Source organism: Cetorhinus maximus, chromosome 21 (genome assembly GCF_964194155.1).
Source record: "Cetorhinus maximus chromosome 21, sCetMax3.hap1.1, whole genome shotgun sequence".
NCBI classification, from domain to species: domain Eukaryota; kingdom Metazoa; phylum Chordata; class Chondrichthyes; order Lamniformes; family Cetorhinidae; genus Cetorhinus; species Cetorhinus maximus.
This window is the reverse complement of record NC_135899.1, coordinates 86,670,999-86,687,052: the sequence shown is the minus strand read 5'-3', so window position 1 is coordinate 86,687,052 and position 16,054 is coordinate 86,670,999. Positions and strand designations below refer to the sequence as shown.

At 44.4% G+C, this 16,054-nt stretch overlaps 1 protein-coding gene across 1 annotated transcript; it reads left to right on the top strand.

Annotated features, from left to right (window-relative positions):
• The first annotated feature begins 10,169 nt into the window (after positions 1–10,169).
• On the top strand, positions 10,170–15,494 carry LOC144696102 (CCN family member 2-like). Its single transcript, XM_078567380.1, has 5 exons — positions 10,170–10,366; positions 11,105–11,327; positions 12,209–12,460; positions 12,856–13,067; positions 14,085–15,494. The coding sequence occupies exons 1-5, from the start codon at positions 10,307–10,309 to the stop codon at positions 14,382–14,384; spliced, it is 1,047 nt and encodes a 348-aa protein (XP_078423506.1). The 5' UTR covers positions 10,170–10,306; the 3' UTR covers positions 14,385–15,494.
• Positions 15,495–16,054: the final 560 nt, after the last annotated feature.

Sequence of the window (16,054 nt, the reverse complement as noted above, 5' to 3'; positions counted from 1 at the left end):
GTGCAAAAATGTTGTTACCACTGTGTAACATTCATTTATCTATGTAATATTTAATACTTTAAAAATTGAGCCATAACCTGATTGAATATGCATTCTTCTGTTTACTAAAGGTGAGATGCCATTGGGAGATGCGGCATATTCAGCTACCTGGAATCTAGTGAGAACTCTGTTTGATCCCTGGGTCTCATTATACTTACCTGCATATCATCAAATTGTAGAATTACCCAACACAGAAGAGGTCATTTGGATCATTGTGCCTATGCTGCCTCATTAATAGTGCTAATCAATTAACCCCTTTCCCATGCTCATTTCTCCATAAGCCGATTAATTCTTCCCTTCAGATTCTCCTTTGAATGTTACTATTGAATCTGCTTCCACTACCCTTTCTGACAATACATTCCAGATCACAACAACTCAGTGCAGGTAAAAAAAATCTCCTCATGTTGTCTCTTTCCTTCATCAATCATCTTAAATCCTAATGTATCCTCTGGTTAGCGACCCTTCTACCATTGGAAACAGTTTTCCCTTACTTTATCATAAATGGTGGTGGACAATTAAAGAACTCACTGGAGGAGGAGGCTCCAAAAATATCCACATCTTCAATGATGGGGGAGCCCAGCACATCAGTGCAAAAGATAAGGCTGAAGCATGTGCAACAATCTCCAGCCAGAAGCGCCAAGTGGATGATCCATCTCGGCCTCCTCCGGAGGTTCCCAGCATCACAGATGTCAGTTTTGAGCCAATTCAGTTCATTCCACATCATATCAAGAAATAGCAGAGGGCAAAGACTATGGGACCTAGCAATATTCTGGCAATAGTACTGAAGACTTGTGCTCCAGAACTTGCCGTGCCCCTAGCCAAGATGTTCCAGTACAGCTACAACATTGGCATCTACCCAGCTATGTGGTAAATTGCCAAAGTGTGTCCAGTACACAAAATGCAGGACAAATCCAACCTGGCCAATTACCAGCCCATCAGTCTACTCTCGATCATCAGTAAAGTAATGGAAGGGATCATCAACAGTGCTATCAAGCAGCACTTGCTTAGCAATAACCTGCTCACTGACGCCCAGTTTGGGTTCCGCTAGAGCCATTCAGCTCCTGACCTCATTACAGCCTTAGTTCAAACATGGACAAAAGAGCTGAGCTCCCGAGGTGGGGTGAGAGTGACTGCCCTTGACATCAAAGCCACATTTGATCGAATGTGTCATCAAGGAGCCCTAGCTAAACTGGAGTCAATGGGAATCAGGGGGAAAACTCTCCGCTGGTTGGAGTCACACCTAGCACAAAGGAAGATGGTTGTGGTTGTTGGAGGTCAATCATCTCAGCTCCAGGACATCACCGCAGGAGTTCCTCAGGGTAGTGTCCTCGGCCCAACCATCTTCAGCTGCTTCATTAATGACCTTCCTTCCATCATAATATCAGAAGTAGGATGTTCGCTGATGATTGCACAATGTTCAGCACCATTCGCGACTCCTCAGATACTGAAACAGTCCATGTCCAAATGCAGCAAGACCTGGGCAATATCCAGGCTTGGGCTGACAAATGGTAAGTAACATTCATGCCACACAAGTGCCAGGCAATGACCATCTCAAACAAGATAGAATCTAACCATTTCCCCTTGACATTCAATGGCATTACCATCGTTGCCTCCCCCACTATCAACATCCTGGGGGTTACCATTGACCAGAAACTGAACTGGACCAGCTTTATAAATACTGTGGCTACAAGAACAGGTCAGAAGCTAGGAATCCTGCGATGAGTAGCTCACCCCCTGATTCCCCAAAGCCTGTCCACAAGGCACAAGTCAGGAATGTGATGGAATACTCTCCACTTGCTTGGATGAGTGCAGCTCCCACAACACTCAAGGAACTCAACACCGTCCAGGACAAAGCAGCCCACTTTATTGGCACCACATCCATAAATATTCACTCCCTCTACCACTGACGCACAGCAGCAGCAGTGTGTACCATCTACAAGATGCATTGCAAGAACTCACCAAGTCTCCTTAGACAGCACCTTCCAAACCCACGACCACTACCATCTAGAAGGACAAGGACAGCAGATAGATGGGAACAGCACCACCTGGAAGTTCCCCTCCAAGTCACTCGCCATCTTGACTTAGAAATATATCGCTGTTCCTTCACTGTCGCTGGGTCAAAATCCTGGAACTCCCTCCCTAACAGCACTGTGGATGTACCTACACCACATGGACTGCAGTGGTTCAAGAAGGCAGCTCACCACCACCTCCTCAAGGGCAATTCGGGATGGGCAATAAATGCTGGCCCAGCCAGCGAAGATCACGTGAATAAACAAAAAGAATCAAAATCATTCAGGACCTGGAACACATCCATCAACTCCTCCCTTAAGCTTCTCTGCTCTCAGGAGAATAAGCCCAGCTTCTCCTGTCTCTCCACATAGCTGAAGTCCCTCATCTTTGGTACCGTTCTTGTAAATCTCGTCTGTGCCCTTTCCAAGGCTTTGACATTCTTTCTAACGTGGGGTGACCGGAATTGAACTCAATACTCTAGCTGTCTGAGGCCTAACAAATGTTTAATACCAGTTTTATGACTTCATTGTTTTTGTATTCTCTTCCTCTATTAATAAAGCCAAGGAACTCAGATGCTTTTTTAATTGACTTCTCAACTTGTCCTCCCACCTTCAAGGACCTGTGTATATGACCACCCCCACCCCACCCCCCACCCACCACCCCCCTGCCCCACCCCAAACCCCACCACCCAGAACTTTCTGTTTCTGCATCTCACTTTACTATTGCACCATTTAGTTCATGCTACCTCTCTTTATTCTTCCTACCAAAACCTATCACTTCCTACTTCTCTGCATTAAATTTCACCTGCACAAGTCTGCCCATTTTACATATTTGTCTATGTCCCCCCTCAAGTCTGTTACCATCTTCATCATTGTTTACTACATTCCTGAGTTTCACATCATCTGCAAACTTTGAAATTATAATTATGCCTTGTATACTTAAGTCCAGGTCATTAAAATATATTTTAAAAATACACAGGAGTGGACAACAACAGTGAACCCAAGCAAACTATTTAATGTAAAGACCCAAAAAAGTAACAATGGGACAAGGCTGCACTGTATTTCCATCCTAAACTCCTAAAGTCCTAATACAGCTGCTTGGTAGTACAGAGCTTGAGCATTGCTGAAAAGAGAGACATGCTATCAAAGCTTTTCATCTTCCACTCATCAGAACAGACACAAGAATGCCAAATTTCAAAGGGAACAATGCTCGCAATGTGGCTCACTTATGCTTGCTAGAAGCTACATGTATTCATATGCAGCAACCTGTCCTCTACAGGCAAATTAATATGTCCAGATATTGCACTTCTTTGAATAAATAAAAGCATGGGGGGACATGCCCGGTGCATTCGTCATGGCAACATCTCGACCAATCAGAGCCGACTTGCCCACCAATCAGCAGCCCTTTTCTCATGCAGTATAAATTGTTGTTCTCTTTGTTCCCCAATCAGGCATTTAATGGGCGGCAGTGGCCCTTTCTCAGGATCAAGGACTCCGGGCGGGGGGGAATCCTGCCTCTAGGATCTGCCGGCCAATCAAAGGCCAAGAGCTGTGCATTGCTCAGCTGCACCACTGGTGAAGCGGTGGCTGCTGCTGATAATGCAATCAGCCAAGGCCCAGGATTGCAAAGGGACCCAGGCCACAGGGTGAGTGAGGTTAGGGAGGGGTTGCGGGATGGTTATCATGGAGGAGGAATGTTGGCCGCAAGGGCCAGGGAATGGCTTTCAGCCTGCCCCCTCTTCCAAATGCCGGGCCCCTCAATCAGGCACTGAGTACCTGGCGATGAGGGAGCGTTCGCTATTTGGGCTTTCCGCATGGTGAGCCGTCCGCCTTCGGCTGGGTGAGTGCCAACGGCAGTGGGATGAGCCTTAAATGGGCTTTAATTGCCCACTTAAGAGCCTCAATTGTCAATGGGGTGGGAAGGCCGTCCATGGGCCTCCCTGCCTCAGACGGGATAGGGGCAGAAGCGGGAAGGCGGCAGTGTACCTGCCGGCCACCTTCCCACCCAAATAAATGCCCCCCGCGACCAAATTCACCTTGTGGGTGGGTGGGTGGGGGGGGGCATTAAATTCCGCCCACTATTCCTGCGCCTCGGCGTTTTGACCTCACCTCCCGGCCTAGCGCTTTCAGCATTGGTGACGGCTGCACCTTCTTCACGCCTGCACCTGGGAGGCTTTCAACAGCCTCCACCGATCGGAGTGGCTGCATCAAAAAATGCCACATCAGACATCCCTGTTGGATGTCGCAATTCAGAAGCTTCATGTTGGCTGCTCCGCAGCGGACACTCCACATTGCACACTCGAGCCAGGCGAGTGACTCAGTCCCTCAGCTTTACCCTGGAAAAACGTTATAAGGATCATGGGAACTAAAATCTGTTCTGTTTGCATTCCCTAAACTTAGCTGGGCCCCACCTCCCCTTGTTCTAACTCGGGGTCAAGCAATCAGACAGATTTGAGGGTGACTCATGACATTTGTTATCATGTGGAGAGCTGGACAAGCTGGGATTGTTCTCCTCAGAGCAGAGAAGGCTGAGAGCTAACAGCCGCATTCAAAATTATGAAGGGGCTTTGATAGCCTAAAGGATGAGAAACTTTTTCCAAGGGTGGGAAGCCTCAGATCTAAGATAAATGGCAAAAGAGCCAGAGCTGAGAAGAATCTTTGCAGCAAGTTGTTATGATCAGGACTCAATGGTAACTTTCAAAAGGTGATTGGCCATATATCCAAAAAGGAACAATTTGCCTGGCTGTGGGGAAAGAACAGGGGAGTGGAGCTAACTGGATAGTTCTTTCAAAGAGCCAGCACAAGCACAATGGGCTGAATGGCCTCCACCTTTTCCTCGACAATTTTAAAGGAAGACGATCATTTATATAACATCTTGCCTGATCTCTGGATTCCTCCAAGCGCTTTGCATTGAATGAAGTATTCTGTGAATTGTAGTCACTTTTATAATGTAGGAAATGCAGCAGCCAATTTACACACATGAAGGCCCAACAAACAGCAATGACATAACAGACAGATAATCTGTCTTAGTGATGTTGGCTGAAGGATAAATAGTGGCCAGGACCTTGGGGAGAACTCCCCCACTCCTCTTCAAGATAGCGCCACTGGATCTTTTATGTCCACCTGGGAATGCTGGTTTAACAATGCACCCAAAAGACAGCACCTCCGGCTGTGCAGTATTCCCTCAGTACTGCACTGAAGTGTCAGCCTGGATTATGTGCACAAGTCTCTGGAGTGGGGCCTGATCCCACAAATTCCTGACAAAAGAATCTTAGTACTTTATCACATGTATGTCAACAGTAAAGAACACCTGGGGGAATAAATCGTCTGTTAGTTATTGTAATATCTGCATTTTTTTCCAAATAATAAAGAAATCGATCAACTTGGGTCACTTTTCCACTCCCCTTGAAGGCACTGATTCATGCTGTGAAACCTTGGGGAGCACCCCCAATAAACATTTTTCAAATGTAACGACAACAATTTGTATTTATATAGTGCCTTTACTCTAGTAAACATTCCAAAGAAGCGATCATCAAACAAAATTTAACACTGTCATATAAAGCGCTATTGGGACTGGTGACCCAAAAGCTTGGTCAAAGAGGTAAGTTTTAAAGAGCAGCTCAATAAGAGGAGAGAGACAGAGAGAGGCAGAGAGGTTTAGGGAGGGAATTTTAGGACACAGGCAGCTGAAGACACAATCACCAATGGTGGAGCAAAGGTAATCAGGGGTGTGTGTGACTAGAATTGGAAGACTGGAGAGATTTCAGAGCATTGTAGGGTTGGAGAATGTTACAGAGTTATGGAGGGGCAAGGCCATGGAAGGATTTGAACACAAGGATAAGAGCTTTTAAATTGGGGTTTTGCCGGATCGAGGGCCAACGTAGGTCAGTGAACTCAGGGGTGACGTGTGAATGGGACTTAGTGCCATTTAGGGTATGGGCAGCAGAGTTTTGGATGAGCTCAAATTAGATAGTAACGTTTTTTAATCGTTCATGGGTTGTGAGTGTTGCTGGCTAGGCCAGCATTTATTGCCCATCCCTAGTTGCCCTTCAGAAGGTGGTGGTGAGCTGCCTTCTTGAACCGCTGCAGTCCATGTGGTGTCGGTGCACCCACAGTGCTGTTAGGATGGGAGTTCCAGGATTTTGACCCAGCGACAGTGAAGGAATGGCGATATATTTCCAAGTCAGAATGGTGAGTGATTTGGAGGGGAACTTCCAGGTGGTGGTGCTCCCATCTATCTGCTGCCCTTGCCCTTGTAGATGGTAATGGTCGTGGATTTGGAAGATGCTGTCAAAGGAGGGTATGTAAGTTCCTGCAGTGCCTCTTGTAGATGGTACACACTGCTGCTACTGTGCATCGGTGGTGGAGGGAGTGAATGTTTGTGGATGTGGTATCAATCAAGTGGGCTGCTTTGTCCTGGATGGTGTCAAGCTTCTTGAGTGTTGTGGGAGCTGCACTCATCCAGGCAAGTAGGGAGTATTTCATCACACTCCTGACTTGTGCCTTTTAGATGGTGGACAGGCTTTGGGGAGTCAGGAGGTGAGCTACTCACCACAGGATTCCCAGCCTCTGACCTGCTCTTGTGGTCACAGTATTTATAAGGCTAGTCCAGTTCAGTTCCTGGTCAATGATAACCCCCAGGATGTTGATAGTGGTGGATTCAGCGATGGCAATGCCATTGAATATCAAGGGGCGATGATTGGATTCTCTCTTGTTTGAGATGGTCATTGCCTGGCACTTGTGTGGCGTGAACGTTACTTGCCACTTGTCAGCCCAAGCCTGGATATTGTCCAGGTCGTGCTGCATTTGGACATGGACTGCTTCAGTATCTGAGGAGTCACGAATGGTGCTGAACATTGTGCAATCATCAGCAGGAGATCACAGCCGAGCCCAGTCTTTCCCCCACCCAACATCCACATAGGAAGATTCACTGGACAGGGATCAGGAACCCTGACTGGATTTCAGCTCCTGATACTGAGGCCACTAGCCTGAGGCAATGGGCCCGATCTTAACTGTGTAAGTGGGTGGGTTTTGAATGAGTTGAAATTGGGCCCTAGAAGTTAATCTTTAGAAAAAACATGGATGCACATAGAGTTTTATGAAGTCCTAAGTAGTTTTATAAAATGTAGGAGAATACCTGAGCTGTCCTATTTAGACAAACTGTTGCTATACAGTGCAGCAGTGACCTGTTGCAAATCCATTATCCTTCCACCCTCTAGTGGTACTTCTTAAAGCAACATATGAGAAGGAAAATATGAGCTAATATTTTTGAAATGAAAAGGGTAAACTCCAAGTAAATATTATTGAGCCTTTGCAGAAAATGGCTTCTTTGTAAATATCAAGATTTCCCATGTTGTGTGTACTATACTGAGCTCAGGGAACCGTGATCTGACTTCTGTCCACAAGGAAGCAACCACTGGGAAAATGCTCAAAACCACAGAGCTATGTGGAATGTTCAGAATGTGGTAAGAAAATTAGATTCCCCTAACAGCACTGCCTCTGGCTTCTCCCAAAGACAGCAATATTTAAACAAAACAAATCTGTAAAAACAAACTGGCGCTCCAAATATAGTTTCATCAATCGGAACATAATGCTAATCACTAAATTCAATAGAGCCGCACTAAATGACTCAAGTGGTAATTTCCTTCAGAATATTGTCTATCGCTTTAATCTGTGTTTTCCAAAACAAAAGGGGGCCTGAAGACTAACTGGCGCTGGTTTACAATAGCTCTTGTGTCCTTGCAATTATTCTGTTGTTCCTGCGCCCACTGGCGTGTGGTAGAACAAATATAATTCTTTCCTTTGCTCAAATAGAATATAACAACCTCCTAATCAGCTCTGGTGTCTGCAAATGAATAAGCACAACCCAAATACCCCCACCCCCTTCCTGTAATTATCTTCTCTCTTGCTTTTCAAGATTATAGAATTGTAAGGCAGATAACCAAATTAAATAAATATATCTAAACTCCCTTCATAGCCAAGCTGGTTAAGGTAATGAATGGGTGAGCTGTATAGACCAGAAAGGAACGAGATGAGTTAGCTGATCTCAACTGACTTTAAGGGAACAGGGGTTTATAATTGACCTATTTGCCTCTGTTCTGGCAAAAGCAACATCAGCCTAGGTTCCTACTCCCAGTCATCGCCCTGTTGCTTATACTGAAGAAAAAAAATGTGTGCCCATGTGGTGGGGGCAGAACCAAGTTCAGCTGTGATGCCACATGCAGTCAAATAGGTAATTGGTATTTACAGTCCAGGCTCCCATGTGAATAACTAATATTTTGGATGAGGCACTGGAGGCTGAATCAACCAACGTAGCCAAACAGGCAACCATTGAGGAGAGGAGAAAGGGAGAGAAGAACATTGGTGTTCAATCAACATGTAATGTGCCCTAAAGCAATCAAAGTCACTGCAGGTTACAGGACTATAGAACAGCTACAGGAATAGGGTTAAGCTGCTTAAGACATGCATGGAACTATGTAGAATTTACAGGACAGAAACAGGCCATTCACCCCAAAAGGTCCTTGCTGGTGTTTATACTCCACATGAGCCTCCTCCCAGCCCTCAACATCTAACACTAAGACTAGAGGAATTATATTTTTTTAAAAGCAAACATCAAGCAGAATTATTTTAAAAGTCGCTTAAACTAATATCAGATTTAAGCAAGGCTAATAGAAATGGGGTATGTACAGTCAAAGCCCAGTGGAGATCCACCATAGGGAATCTTGAGAGGATCCTCATTTCAATTAAGTTGGGACTACTGGAAAGATTACCGGATCCACTGTGGCCCCTGATTGGCTTGGAGGATTCCTGATTAGCTCAGGGCCTTGGTTGGCATTGGGGCCATTCCCTGATGGACACAGGGCCCCACACAATTTCACATATTGTGTGGTCCTAAAGCCTCCCCAATTAGGAAGAAGATGAAGAAAATCTTCAGTTCATCAACCATCAACGGCTCTTAAATATAAAAAGAAAAGACTTGCATGTACATAGCGCTTAGCTGAAGTACTTTTGAAGTGTGGTCACTGTTGTAATGTAGGAAATGCTGCCACCAATTTTGTGCACAGCAAGTTCCCACAAACAGCAATGTGATAATGACCAGATAATCTATTTTTTTTCCTGATGTTGATTGAGGGATAAATATTGGGTAACCAGGGGGTAACTTCCCTACTCTTCTTCAAAATAACACCATAGGATCTTCTATAGTCACCTGAGAGGCAGATGGGGCCATAGTTTAACATCTCACCCGAAAGGCAGCACCTCTGGCAATGCAGCATCCCTCAGTACTGCACTAAAGTGTCAGCATAGACTTTCGTGCTCAAGCTCTGGATTGGATCATAAACCTGGAAACCCAGTGGTGACGAGAGTGCTACCAACTGAACCACCACTGACACTTATTTGCACCCGTTAATTAAAATCATATTAGCAGATCTCACATCAGTGGAGATCTTTAGAGCTACTTAGGTGCAAAACAATGAATGTCAAACGACATACATTTAAACAGGTAACCCTCTGAGTTATTATATTCATCTTTTAGCACAGTATACATGACAATTGTTTTTTGTTCACTGTCTATATATAACTGTAAGAGTCTAAGCATAGGAGAATCTCAGACTGGTTAAGAAGTATTAAATTCAGTTCATATATTTGGACAGCAAACCATTATACAATCGTAGATTCATAGAATCGCACAGCAAAGGAGGAAGCCATTCTGCCCATCCCACCAGTACTAGCTCCCTGATAGTTATCCTCTTAGCCCCATACCTTTTAAATCATCCTTTTACAAATATTTATAAATTTCCCTTTTTCAGAACTATTGCAGATCCTGCTTCCACCACATCAGAGCTTTTCTTTGACCGAAAATGTCATTGACTTTGAAAACCGAAGTTTGTTTGTTTTTTTCTCTCTAACATTCTGTTGAAGTGGGTTCATTCCGTTAAAATATTTCAGGTAATTATTTTCAGGTCGGATCTGTTGGCGGGTCGATCTGAAACCACTTTGGAAATCAGGAATTGGAAGCATTCGAGAAGAATGTTGTAGACATCTGGCCGCTCAGGAATGTTATTCAGGCGGCTGACCCGCCCTCTCTGCGGCTATTTAAAGAGACGCGGTTTCCCCACCTCCGGCTCCTGACTCTCAACAGAGGCTGGAGGAGTTCAGCTGAACGTTAGTTCGGTCGGTCGGTCGGTCAGTGCTGAGGAAATCAGAACTGTTCGGTTATCTGGAGTGAAAAAAAAGAAAAAATTGGCACCGGCAAAAACATGTCTGAAGCTGAATCGACGGTCGCCCGCTGTTTGGCGCTGGTTCTCGTCCTGTCTTGGGTATGTCCACTTCTCATACTGCACAGGAGACCTCCACTATAAGCGCAGCCCCCGTGTGGCCGGGGTGGGGGGGGCACGTTCAGTAACCGGCTGATCGGCCATGGGGGGAACCACCTTATTAGTTTGGGCGTTATGTCAGGGGCGATGTTGACCACTATCCTCCCCCCTCCGCACAGATCCTTTGATATCACCGCGCGGGTTTGAAGGTAGATTTCACGTTGCATTACATTGGGATTATACTGATCCAATTTTTACCGGCGTTCACTTATCACTGGTTTGCATGGGGTGAGGCTTTACCTCCCTTCTGTCTCTGTTTTTGTTTCCAGGTAATTCTGTTTTTGTTTTGGAGGCTTTACCTATTTACCTATGGTCAAAAAATAAAGGCCAAGTGGCTCCTATCGACTGCGCGAATGGTGCAGTTTAATTGCGGGTTAAAGAAACCACCTTTTCACTCATTGTAAAAGCGAATGTTTTGAAATAGACCAGTTTTGCTAAATGAATGCAAACTTGTGTAAGGAATGCACGATTATCATTAAGTGTACAAAGGGGCGGGAAGGCTCTGAATGTGATTTCGTTTAGAATTCTGTGCAAACCTTTCCCATTTCTGCTTCCATTGAACATTCCTGTCCGTTTGAATCGATATGAAAAGCTCTGCAAGTTGTGGTTTCGACCCCCTCAGTTTGCATGAACCTACTTTTAACTGTGTGTGTGATGTGTTTGTTTTGTTTTCCTATTCAGGCTGCAGTTGGGGCCGAGGAGTGTGTGTTCCCCTGCCGTTGTCCCCACGGTTCCCCTCGCTGCCCTGCCGGGGTGAGCCTGCTGACTGACGGCTGCGGCTGCTGTAAAGTCTGTGCCAGGCAACTGGGCGATGTGTGTAACTCGAAACAGCCCTGCGACCAGCACAAGGGGTTATACTGCAACCTGCCCACTCACACCGACAAGCAAACTGGCATCTGCTTGGGTAAGCCACACCTGAACCTGACAGCGTGACTAAAGGATCAGTAGAATTTATTGCTTCCTCCCATTAGAAAGAAATGGTTTGTACTTTATATGGGGCCTCTTTTATACTCTCTCTCAGTCCCTGAGTTACTCATGTTTGTAGTGTCGGAACAGCAGCCACTTTGCACATAACAAGCTCCCATGCACTAATGTAGAGATAACCAAATGAATTATAACAGCAAATGCTGGAAATACTCAGCAGGTCTGGCAGCACCTGCAGAGAGAGAGAGGAACTGAAACGTTAACTCTTGTCTCTCTCCACAGAACCTGCTGAGCATTTTCTCTTTTTGCTTCTGATTTCTAGCACCTCCAGCTTTTTGCCTTTTGTAACCAAATTAATTGTTGGCGGAGGAATAAATGTTGGCGAGGGCACGGGGTGGGGGAGAGGGGAACTTCCCTGCTCCTCCAAAATAGTGCCGTGGGATCTTTCTTGCCCACCTTAGTTTAACCTCTGACCTGAAAAACAGTGCCTCTGGCAGTGTAGCTCCTGTTCAGTACCGCACTGAAGTGTTAACTTGGGTTGTGTATTATGTGGATATGAGCCCATGGCTGTCAGCAGTGTCAAGATCCAAAAATTTCAGGTTTGGGACAGATTCTGTTGAGAGAGGGCTAACGTTTCACATCTTGCAAGCCTTCCCCGAAGATGTAAAAGAAATACAGATATTGAGTTGGGATTCAAGTGTGCAAGGATTAAATGTAATAAAAACTGAAAATGCTGGAAACACAAGCTGGGCAGTGTCTCTGGGAGGGAAACAGTTAATATTTCAGTTCAATGATCTTTTTCATCAGAAATGTTGTATTTTAGAGTTCATCCTTTTAATTCTTGGCTTTGCTGTCTCTCAGCTCGGGAGGGAGCTACCTGTGACCTGGGGGGAATGATCTACAGGAGCGGGGAGACATTCCAGCCCAGCTGCAAATACCAGTGCACCTGCATGGACGGCGCAATTGGCTGTGTCCCTTTCTGTTCAGATGATGTGCGTCTGCCAAGCCCAGATTGTCCCACACCCAGACGAGTTAAGATCCCTGGAAAATGCTGTGAGGAGTGGGTTTGTGACCAGTCTCGCGGTCACTCTGTCTTCAATGCTGCCATGGCAGGTAAGAGTTAATCCTTTGCTGGACTTTGGAAAAAGCGCAAACTATCATTAATCAACGAAGCACCTTCACTTAACCACTATTGTCATGGAAATGTAGTTCCTCAGATATTCATGGGGCCACAGGTATATACTGAACGCACTCAGCAGAAATGGTAAAAGATTGGAGCAACATCGGCTAGCAAACCACCCACTGGAATGTTCATTACCAATGATGCATTAGTGAAGATAATCAGACAGTTAGCTAATAACAGTGACTAATGCCAGGAAATAAATTAACTTGTAGATCTTGAATTGAGACATTTAGACTTTTCCAAGATGATCTATTAACATGCTGAGTGTCCAATATGATATCAGTCCAGCGAGTTTTCTTTAATGCTTTTTCTTTATAATTTTCAGTTTACAGACAAGAAGCCATATTTGGGCCTGATTCAAGTCAGGTCCGTGACAACTGTATTGTCCAAACCACGGACTGGAGTGCCTGCTCAAAGTCATGTGGAATGGGACTTTCCACCAGGGTGACTAACGACAACAGGAAATGTCGCCTGGAGAAGCAGAGCAGACTGTGCATGATCCGGCCCTGTGATGCCCGTCTCGAGAAAAGCATCAAGGTATTAAACCCCTCAAAAACAAATCATTCCAGTTTGTAACAATCCATCCTAACTTGCTGTAATGGAGCAATATCCTCTGCTTTTGCCAGAGATTTTTAATTATTCACAGATTTCATAGAAACCAGTGATATGTCTAAATACTAATGCAATATCAATAGAGATTTATGACTTATTTTGGTTTCCCCCTCGCTCTCAAAATTACTGCCTAATATGGCACTGTCATACAGACTTGGAAGGTCCCAGGTCCTTTCCTGTCCTGTGAATACAGGACCCGAGGAACAGGAGTAGACCATTTAGCCCATCTAGCCTGTTAGCCCATTCGGTGAAATCATGGCCGATTGGCATTCCCTGTGCTCCAATATCGTGACTAATATCTTTGGCTGATAAATTAACCCCTGTGCTGGAATAACAGTGAACAGTTAGTCTTGAGGCTCAGGAGGAGAATATCTGTGGCTTGGATATGACTTATCCCCTGCATTCATTTTAAACTACACTTTTTCTAGTTTGCAAAGAGTGCTTTAAAGCCAAATACCATCCCCTCTGGAAAGTATGAGGTACAGTGGAGCCCTAACCCCCTTGTAACTCAGTAAAATGTGCCACCTGCTGTGCTGGCAAGCCAGACAAATCAGGAAGATGCCAGGTTTGGTTCCCAGGCCATGCTGAATCAGCCAGTCTCAGCCAGTGCTGCAGCTGGGACATGACATTTGACCCCCATGCTCCCAGGTGGAGGGAAGGTGACAAATGGAGCCAGAAATGAGGTACGGGGAGAGGAGGGGGTGGAGGTGGAGACAGTTGTTCAACTCGTTCCCCAACAGGAGTCAGCACTTTCAGCCAAGAAAGGGGAATGATATATATCTCATGAAATGGGAGTAGCAATTGTTATCTTCAAATAAATCAAAAAGCAGATTTGAGCTTTGAAATTTCACTTGCATTGAACTTGGTCCAAAGGTTGTCTGAAGTGATGCTCAGAGTTTTTCAGGTAATTCTAACTTTTTTTCTTTTCTCCTCCTTTCGCAGAAAGGCAAGAAGTGTGTCCGCACTCCAAGGCCATCTAAGTCCATGAAATTTGAGTTTTCTGGCTGTACCAGCATGAGATCCTATCGGCCCAAGTTCTGCGGAGTCTGCACCGATGGGAGGTGCTGCACCCCCCACTCTACCACCACCCTACATGTGGAGTTCAAATGTCCAGAGGGAGACCTTATCAAGAGGAAGATGATGTTTATCAAGACCTGTTCCTGTCACTACGATTGCCCCTCTGACAATGACATTTTTCTGTCAATGTATTACAGGAGAATGATTGGTGACTATGCTGCATAAAAGCAGTGACTCTAATTATTGACTAGCTGTAAGAGCCCTGTATAAGCATCTTCTAGATTTCAAATGATATCTGCAGTGATTAGAATATTTTTTCTCAGTTTACAAGGAAAGGAAAATATATACCAGCTCTTATATCCGTAATAACTTGTTATGATCATTATCCTTGTGTGAATATCAAGTCTTGCTAAAAACAAACTTGGGCTTTCAAGTTTCACCCAAATTGTGAAAAGTCTTCCCAATCTTGAGTTTTTTTCGAATTCCTCCATTCTGTAGTCATGCATAGTGCAGTGTTGCATTTTTGGAATATAGGAATATAAATTGCAGTTTAATATTGAAGCAGTACTTGAAAAATTATCCGACAGAATTTGAATTCTAAGACGAAAGGGAAGGGATACATTTGGTCATGTCAATTGCCTGACCTAAATTACTATAGAGCTATTGGACAAAAGAACATTATACCAATCTGAGTATGTGTATGCTAATGCCATAGTGTCTAGGTTCATGTGATGCAAGTCCTAGTAATGCATGAACAGTTTGTGGTGAAACCAGTGGACCAGGTTTACAAAGCTGTGGATGAGCTTCTGCATCACATAATGGAAAATCATGGAAGTCTGCCCATGATTGCTTTGTATGTGCAGCCAGCAAATGAGGCTTACCTCTTATTTCTGCGCACCACCACCCCCCCTCCCCCCCCATCCCCTTGGTAACATACATTCATAAAATCGAAGACCACTGATATTAGTTTGTGAAGTGATCATCTTAGATGGGTTTTACCGTGTACAGTGATGCATTAGTGAACCAGTTGGAGTTATTGCTAAGAACTTTTAAGTGAATCTGTTTCAGTTTTAATCCTTTTGAATTATAACCCAGCAATACTGTCTCATGTGAATTCCAAAATGTCAGTGTGCAAAAAAAAAAGCAATAAGATTGCCATGTCATAATCATGTGATTAGTGTAAATACTGTAAATATAAATGTACAGTTTTATACTATTTATATCACATTGTTCTTGATTGTAGTCGTCTTTTTATAGAAGCTGTTTCTGTAAGGTTGGGAAAGAAGTAAATATTTGTTGCACTTTAGAATAATAAAATTCTATTTTTTATATAAATGGCTTGCTCTCTTCAATTTGGAGCACTCATTTTCTTTTAATAAAGGTAGTGAGAGGCATCGATATATACCAGCGACAGCACTTTGCCATTTGTCACACTCTTTCTTTGGTAGAAAGTGTAAACATAAGATGGTAAGCATGGTGATATTAAAGCTAATGAAAAATGGGGTGTTTACCAATTTGTTATAGTCTAATTAGGCAGCTGTGACCAGAATCCCCTAGGTATTGATTTTGGGATCCCGACTTAATCATAACATCTATTAGAGACCTCAGCAGCAGTGCTGTAAATGGAATGGTTTGAGATAGCTAAAAGTTTCAGAGCAGTGCTGCAATTCACACTCGTCCAGATCCTTAACGGAGCAGTTTCATGATTCAGACTCGGTCCAGCTCATTAAAGAAGCAAGATCAGAAGTGAGGTTTGCACAAAGGAGCAATGTCACAATTCAGGTTCTCTCCAAATCCTTAAAGGGAACAGCACCACAATTGGAGCCCAGTATTGATCTTTTAAAAGGGCTGTGTCACAATTGGAGGTTTGATCCTGATTTTTATAGGAACAGTGC